A 9,136-nucleotide genomic window follows, 5' to 3' on the forward strand; every position below is an offset into this window, starting at 1 on the left:
ATATTTTCGAACATAATCTGTGAAAATCTATAAAAAACATTTTGAAAATCTGCCATTTTTATGAAATACTAGCTGACCCGTCGAACTTCGTCTCGCCCAAAAACTATTTGTTCGTATTTATGTGTTCAAAGAGCACAATGGTCAAACGACTAAGTGGTTAACGTTTCTCTTCAATATTTTTCTGATTACTTAACCTACAATCAACGGAATTCGACACACATTCGCTTAAACCCAGAAAAAGAAACATCACCCAAAATTACTGTGAAAATATGTACAGCTTTAAGCATAGATAATGTTTTCTCATAACTTGTTCTGTACGTTTAAATTGCCAAAAAGTACCACACGTACATTAGAGCTCTAATAAATTGGATATTTTTAGGAACGAAGGAACTTTTGGTAACTTGGAGAAACGACGCTTACATTTTAATTCGATATTAATCTTACCAATTTGAACATTCTTCTCAACAAGAATGGCTTTTATCGTATCAAAGAACGCTCTCTAGCAACTCTTCACACGATGCAATCAGTGCTATCAAAGGAAGATGGATATCATCTCAGCAACATAAAACCGGCATGGTTCATTTAACACAGAATGGACACCAGTGCGAAAGCTAATTTCTCTCGTCCGTGACCCGTCTGAGCATCACGGGTTTGTGTAATCGAAATCATTCGAAAGCAAAATGCAAGGAAAATTTCTTAGTTTGACCTTAGCACTTCTACCGCACAAACTATTCATTTATTCACAATGACCAATATTATTTATCTAACTCCATTACACACAATCCATCAACTGGTAAACGATATCCGAACTTTTTCTCCTGTCTACAGCGGTCTTTCTGTTGTTGTTATCGAAATAACAGAAATTCAGAAAGTTTAAAATAAAAATATTGTTTTCTTAATTTCATTTTTTTGAGTAATTTTCTAATTCTTGAAAAAGCATTCATCTTTTTTCAATGATTCTGTATGGGATGATTATTTCGATTGCATGTAAAAATTTCGATTGATCGATGCTTTTGTATGGAAAACTCAAACTCAAGAATACAGAAACAATACACAAAATTTTGCATGAAATATTCTGATTCACTTTTTTCTGAATGTTCGAGTTACGATTCGAAGAATCTGCATACAAAAATAAATTTGCTTTTTGTATAAGTCAGTCCTGAATCGAATTGGTCTCTACCCACTTAACACTAGAACACTCTCTGGGGTACGTTTGTGCCCCTCAGCAAAATGAAGGCAAAACGTAATTCAAAGCCAAATATATATTTCTTAATGCGCATATTATACCACAGTCACACATACAAATAAGCCCAGTATCAGAGCTAATAAAAGTCATTTTTATTGACTCAAAATAGACGAAAATGACGAGAAAAATAATGTCACTCTCAGTTTTGCTTGCAAACTATGAGAACGAAATCCAGGTTCAGTCAATGGCATAAGCGGAACAGTAGTTTCAAAATTGTGTTCTTTGTTTCATTTGCCCTTTCAGTCATTTGCAGTTTTTAGTGAAAATCCAATAGTATGCAGTGTAGATATTCAACCGAAGCTTTGAGAACCGAAAATGAGAGAAAAAGGTTTCACAATGACTATTACCTGTTGGTGCTCGAATTTGTAGTGGTTTCGGTTTATTTGGTGTCGCAGATTTTCAATACATCGATGAAAAAATGAGAGTTGAAATTCTGCTGATACTCACTGCAGACGTTAGTTTGGTTTCGTCTTGTCATAGAGAAATGAGTGACGATGGCAATTATACTCTATCATTTTTTCGATGAGAAACGAAAATACTTCGTCTCTCTTCGTTTGTTCTGGTGTCGGTCATTTACGAATGAAACAGTAAAACATTGAAAATGAGACTGTTGGAATGGTTTCTTTCATTGAGAACGCGTGACAATTTCAAGCTCTGCCCAGTATATGAAAACTAGTGATGCCACATACGCAGAATAATCTTAGAATTTACAGATTTCTGATTAGAGCTGCAGTTATTTTAAAATTTTATTCATTATCAAAAGTTAAATGGACATTTTTGAAACCTCAGAGTTTCTTTTTCTGCTCACTAACATGATCATGTCGTGTTGTACATATTGCCGAATCTCCGGTATGATAGTTGAATTTGAGAGGAAGTTTCTACCGCGAAAACGTAATGATTGAACACTTTTCCGAATTTATTGTCATTCGATTAATTCCACACCATTTCTAGGAGTTTCTCCAGTTGTCGTTGAAGAAAAACAGCATCTTCTAGACAAAAATTGACGTCGTTGAAGTAAAGCAGAAAGATCAAAGGACCCAGGTGACTACCTTGTGGAATTCCAGAGGAGGCGATAAACTCTGAACGTAGACACAATCGTCCTCCGTACATTCATAGCGTACAGAACCATTGCTGGTGCTACGATTCTACTGACACTAGAATTCCTTCCTGGTCGGGGCTCGAACATACGACAACGGGCTGCACAACTTCAAACTTGCCAAAGTATGGGAAATCCATTCATTACAATTCAATTGTGTTCTGTAAGAAATTGAATTTTTTTTTTGCATTTTTTGTCAATTTTCACCGACTGCAACTTGTAAACATTTTTTTCTTCTTTCGAACTAATTTTTTCCACGACTGGTACTAGATTTCTTCTCTCGACTCGACGTGAAAAATATCCAAATCCGAAAAACACAATCGTAAATTGAGAATTTGTGTTGTTTTGTGTAATCCGTAAATCCATTTAAAAACAGAATTTTAACCAATGTATCTGAGTGCATTTATGATTTTGATTTTCATAACTCTGTTTCAATTCTAGAGCTTTCTCTAAACAAGAAAAAGTATAACCAAAAGATTCAAGCCTCTATAACCGAAATAACAAATACATTTTGAGGTCTGTGCAAAATCTGTGTCTATTTCCGATAAGAACATTATAGAACGGGATCGTTTTCGCAAGCAAAAAAAAAAAACAAACATACGCAAATACTTATTTGCATCAGAACACCAAAATTGTACATAATTATTGCATCAACACGAATCTAACTCGGCTTCGGATGAATCCAGAGCAAGTTTGTTTCTCCGTTTAAGACTTTTCATCTGAGCCAACCAATCCAACGACTTCGCCAAAGGGTGATCGCGATGTTTCTTTGTTTTCATGTGTGCCTGAAGCAACCGTTTCGAAGCAAACTCCCTTTCGCAGATCGGACATTGAAATGCTTTCCCATATGTATGAACCATAATGTGTCCATCTAAGCTTTCTTTGGTTTTGAAAACAGCTTCGCAAATATCGCAACGGTATTGTTCCGGGAAGTGCGCCGTTCTCATGTGCCAAACGATTGCTTTGGCTTTGACGCCACATATTTTACATTCCGAGAGACCCTCCTCGGCTCCATCCAGAGGTGTGTGGTATTCTTTCCAGCTTTGCGGAACCCTGTAGTTGGGATCGCGTTTATGTTTTTGTTCATGTGTTCGAAGCATCAATTTGGAACTGTATCTGTAAACGAATTTGAAGTTTTATTACTGAATAAAACTGAACGGTCTGTGACATACTAACGTTTTGGGACAATATGAACAAGCTAGTAGCTTTTCCGAATGCATATTTTCAACGTGAAAGTTATACGCATCAAGCGTTTTCATAGTTCTGTGACAAATATGACATTCGTAGCGCTTGGTTCCTACGTGAATCCGTTCAAAATGCCGTTTAAGTTTGCTTTTTTCGGAGAAAGTTTTTCCACATTTTTCACAGGATATCGGTTTCGTGTGAGCTCTCTGATGTGTTTTCAAAGACAGTTTCGACGGACAGACTTTTCCACATATTTCACATGTCGATGGACAATGAGCATTTTCACCAAGATGAAAATTTTGCACATGCAGTGCAATGTTGCGTTTGGTGGTGTACCGTCGATCGCAATAATCGCATTTATATGGATTTTCGTGCATACGTTTGTGAATGTTCAATGTCGTAACGGTGTCAATTATTATCGTGTCCATTACACAAATCGTACATTTGTAGGGTAACTGATCCTTATGAGAATGCAAATGAGTGAGCAGAGCGTACCCTGAACCTAACGATTCACTCTTACAGATATAGCATTTAAAATCATTCATACGGGGACGATCTAAATTTTCGGAATACCGGCGACGACGAGGACGCTGTGGCAAAGTTGGTTGGTTTTTGTCTGCATTGTTTTGCTTTGTTCTTTGCGATATCCTGCGCGACGACTCCTCTAATACATTGGAGCTCGTTTCTTCAGTCGGTGGCCACTCATTTTGATCATCTGTTTCCTCATTGTCCGGTTCGGAGTCAGGATTTTCTAAATATTCTGGTTCTTCTTCTTTAATCTCCAGGCTTTCAGTGATCAGTTCATCATCACTAAAACAGAAGATACACATAATTGAACACTCTTTATAACACATCGGAAAACCTACGGAAAATAATCCAGAGCTTCTATTAGAATTGATTCTATGGCAACCTTCTCTTCTTTGATTGGACAGAGTTGTTTCCGAAGTAGAAAATCATTTGCCCTGTAGCTTTCAACAGTTTCATGAATTTGAAGCACTGTTTGTGTACACTGTCTGCAGATATTTTGAGGTAAACCATCTCCGTAATCAAACTAAATGCCAGTCGGAAAAATAACATAAAATAACAGGATGCTGCCGCAATTTAATTTCATCCTACCTCCAGCCGAAGAGTATCAGTAAAAATTTCTTTCATCGGATAATTTTCGTTCTGTTCAAGATCCTCTATTTTATTTAAATTTGCCTTGCTTTTGCAACAAAGACGACAGAGTTTGTGGTCATTGTCTGAGCTTTCCATAGTTAATACGGTACTAGCGTAATCCACTAAAATAAGCAAAATTCAGAACAAAATTTTATCGATTCTCGCGACTTTGTTATGCTTCCATGGAATCAAAACTCACAAACTCCGGGGGGTGAGTGATTGATCGATAATTCATTGTAACGTAAATTGATATTACACGATGCCGGAAAATTACTAAAAATTTAGTAAATTTTGATCGGTTCTTTTGGAAATTTTCAACTCCTAATTTATCACAATCGAGTATGACCAGCAATCCGGAACTTGTTTCGGTTAGACATTGTACCAAATACAATTTGTATTTAATTGCAATAGTAAACATTATTTAGCAAATAATTTGTTGTATACCACAGAAAACAGATTTTGCGTGTGTAAATTTTGCTCATTCGGCGTGGCATCGGGTGCATCATTCACTTAACGTTTTCACATTTTGGATGGTACATTCATTTCACATACAATTTTTATTTTGTTGTTGGTAAAAATTGTTAAGAATACAACCGACCTAACGTCGTCCATAGTTACAGTAATGTAACAAATCAAGGTAATCCCTGATGTTTGAAGAATAAATTTTCATTCCAATTCACTTCTTTGTTCAATAAACAAGCCTTTTAACGTTTGCTCTGCCTTTTAATAGGTTATGGGCCCAGTGAAGTAACGGAAGCCTCGAAGAATCCAAAAATGGGCGAAGAAAAGTTGTGGTTGTTTGACGGAACCAATTTCGGAAACTGGAAATTCCGTATTGAAGTTTTGATGGAAGACAAAAATTTGCTGGACTGTCTGGAGAATGCCATAGAAAACGAAGAGTACGCGATAGAACTTCCGCAGGACACAGCAGCTGTCAAGGAAGAAAAGAGGAAGAAACTCGAAGAGCGAATGGCCAGAGACCGAAAGTGCAAAAATTTGCTCATTCATCGAATATCTGAGGACCAGCTGGACTATGTCAAGGACAAACGAACGGCAAAAGAAGCTTGGGACGCGTTGAAAAATGCATTTGAACATGTTGGAATTGCCGGCAAGCTGTTCTTGAAGAAGCAATTTCAGGAGTTACGACTGAAAGAAGCTGGAAACATGAAAGCCTACTTATTACAATTTGAAAAGGTATTGCGAGAAATGAAGGCTGCCGGTGTAAAAATCGAGGAGGAAGATGTTGTTTGTCAGTTGTTACTATCGCTACCAAAGTCGTACGAAGCCTTGATCACAGCATTGGAAACTATTCAACCGGAACAGCTTACATTGGAATACGTGAAGAAACGACTAATGGATGAGTCGGTAAAACGTGCGAATCAAATTGACCAATCGGAAGATTCCGTAGGTGAGTCAGCGTTTGCTGGGAGAAAGAGCGGCTTCAGATGTTTCGAGTGTGGTAAATTCGGTCACAAACGGATTGACTGTCCTGATTACCGTCCTATGGTGGAAAAGGAAAGTGAAAGAAGCTCACAGAAAAATGGGAAATCAAATCGAAAATTTAAAGATCATGCACACGCCACATGTGAACATGAAATTTCGTTTATTGCTACCACACACACCGGTGCATTTTCAACCCAAAATGCGATATTCAAGAATCGTATCGAATGGTTTTTGGACTCGGGAGCCACAGACCACATGGTGAAAGACAAGCATTTGTTCGACGAGCTACATTCATTGGAACGGAAAGTGTCTATTTCCGTGGCAAAGTCTGGCCAAGTTATCGTGGCAGAATCGGCGGGAACAATCCATGTTGGTATGATGATAAACAACAAGACACAACCGGCAGTTGTAGCGAATGTTTTATACGTACCCGAACTACAGTGTAATTTGTTCTCTGTACGTCGGCTCGAAGACAACGGAATGGTAGTAACTTTTTCTGGAGGAAAAGTGTCCATAAAAAAGAATGGGCGTTTAGTATGTGTTGGACATAGAACGGGACAGCTGTATGCTATGGAAATTTATTTACGCGATAGCATAGGACCACTGAGTGCGAGTGCTATGGCAACAAAGAATGCTACTCTAGAGTTATGGCATCGGAGATATGGACACATAGGAGAGACAAATCTTAAAAATCTATGGAAGCATAATATGATAGAGACTGCGATGACGATCCAGGATTGGTCACACAAGAGTTTGTGTGAGGTGTGCTTGGAAGGTAAACAGACAAGACAACCGTTTGAGGAAATTTCCAAGACACGTTCTTCTCGACCGTTAGAACTCATACACTCCGACGTATGTGGGCCGTTCACACAAACGACATGGAATGGAAAGCGTTTCTATGTGTCATTTATGGATGACTACAGTCACTTCACAATGATTTATTTGCTAGCATCAAAAGATGAGGTTCAAGAAAAATTCGAAGAATATTGTGCATTAGTAACATCTTTCTTTGGAACAAGAGTGTCTAGATTACGATGCGACAATGGTGGAGAGTATATCGGAAAGTCATTTAGAAAGTACTGTGCCACTGAGGGAATTCGAATGGAAACAACCGTACCATATAGTCCGCAGCAGAACGGAGTAGCAGAGCGTTTAAATCGCACCTTGTTAGAGAAAGCTCGTTCCATGTTACAAGATACTGAATTACCGAAATCTATGTGGGGCGAAGCAGTGCTCACTGCTGCCTACATTCTGAATAGAAGTCCGACATCTGCTCTGAACGAAAAGAAAACTCCATTCGAAAGGTGGTATGGCAGAAAACCGAACGTAGATAAGATGCGTGTTTTTGGTTCAACAGCATTCACCTGGGTGCCCAAAGAAAAGCGTGGCAAACTGGATCCAAAAAGTGAGAAAAACATTATGGTTGGCTACACAGCAAATGGTTACAGGATTTGGGATCCTAGAAAGAGGATGATTTTTACTTCTCGTGATGTTGTATTCGACGAAAACATGAAAACGATTCACAACGAAGTGCCAGAAAAGATAGCTTATGAATCAGAGGATGACGTTGAATTCGCTGCAGAAAAGGAAATCGTACCAACAGAGTCTGAGTTGGATGAGAACGAACCGATAAGAGAAAACATTTCGACAAATGAGGAGTACGAAGAACCAACCGGTGCGCTTCCTTCGCAATCAGATTGTGGAAATATCCCCGCAGAGGCTTCCACGAGGCATAGCGAACGGGAGCGCAAAATTCCCGGTAAGTTTAACGATTTCATCACTGGCTTTGGAGCAAATACTGGTGTCCAATGTTTCGCAGGTCTGTCTAAAGATGAACATGTGCTAGATGAAATGGAGACTTTCGCATTGAACGCAGAGGCTTACGTAGAGGATCTACCTTCAACCATAGACGGTCTGAAGAAACGTAGTGACTGGAGTAATTGGAAGTCTGCAATCGACAGTGAGTTAGCATCTCTTCAAAAGAACGATACATGGAAACTCGTCAAGAAACCGGAAGGAAAACACTTGGTGGATTGCAAATGGGTGTTCAAGTTAAAACGAGATCAAAGTGGAAACGTAGATCGCTACAAAGCGCGTCTGGTGGCCAAAGGATATTCGCAACGAAAGGGATTCGATTTTGATGAAACTTATGCACCCGTAGCCAAAATAACCACAGTTAGAACGCTTCTGGCTATGGCAAATAAGAAGAAATTCTTTATTCACCAGATGGACGTGAGGACTGCCTTCCTCAACGGTTCACTGAAGGAGGAAATATATATGCGACAGCCAGAGGGACTTGAAAACACAAATCCACATCTTGTATGTCATCTGAAGAAGTCATTATACGGTCTGAAACAGGCTCCAAAAAGCTGGAATGATAAATTTAATTTATTCATTGAGAAGCTCGGATTCAAGCGATCCAATGTGGACACATGTTTGTATAAGATTGCGTTAAATGGATCTGTTGTATACTTACTGTTATATGTTGATGACATAATTCTGGTGTCAAATCAAATGGACCTGATTGAGAAGTTTAAACGGCAATTATCGAAACAATTCGAAATGTCTGATATGGGGGATCTGAAGCTGTTTCTTGGATTGAAAGTAGATCGCGATTTGAGAGGAGGTACAATGAAAATTAGTCAACCCAAATATATCGCAGATCTTTTGCAAAGGTTTGGCATGGAAGACTGCAAACCGGTGGCAACTCCATTGGAGCCTAATTTGAAACTCGAGAGCAGGATGCGTGAAGATGTGACAAAGAAGCCATATAAAGAACTTGTCGGTTGCTTAACATATCTGGCTCTTGCGTCACGACCAGATATTAGTGCTGCTGTAAATACATTTAGTCGATTTCAATCCATGCCAACCGATGTCCATTGGTGTCACTTGAAGCGTATATTGCGATATCTGAAGGGGACAATGAACATGGGTTTGATTTATCAACAGCATGGTGAAGAACAGCCACTAGTTGGCTTTGCTGATGCTGACTGGGGAAATGACCAGAA

At 38.8% G+C, this 9,136-nt stretch overlaps 1 protein-coding gene across 1 annotated transcript; it reads right to left on the reverse strand.

The window, feature by feature from the left end:
• Nucleotides 1-2,851: 2,851 nt before the first annotated feature.
• On the reverse strand, nucleotides 2,852-4,868 carry LOC131426228 (zinc finger protein 878-like). Its single transcript, XM_058588805.1, has 4 exons — nucleotides 4,644-4,868; nucleotides 4,394-4,578; nucleotides 3,519-4,337; nucleotides 2,852-3,458 (listed from the first exon to the last, which is right to left on the reverse strand). The coding sequence occupies exons 1-4, from the start codon at nucleotides 4,779-4,781 to the stop codon at nucleotides 2,993-2,995; spliced, it is 1,608 nt and encodes a 535-aa protein (XP_058444788.1). The 5' UTR covers nucleotides 4,782-4,868; the 3' UTR covers nucleotides 2,852-2,992.
• Nucleotides 4,869-9,136: the final 4,268 nt, after the last annotated feature.

The sequence above is a fragment of the Malaya genurostris genome, chromosome 1 (assembly GCF_030247185.1).
Source record: "Malaya genurostris strain Urasoe2022 chromosome 1, Malgen_1.1, whole genome shotgun sequence".
In the NCBI taxonomy this organism is placed as follows: Eukaryota; Metazoa; Arthropoda; class Insecta; order Diptera; family Culicidae; genus Malaya; species Malaya genurostris.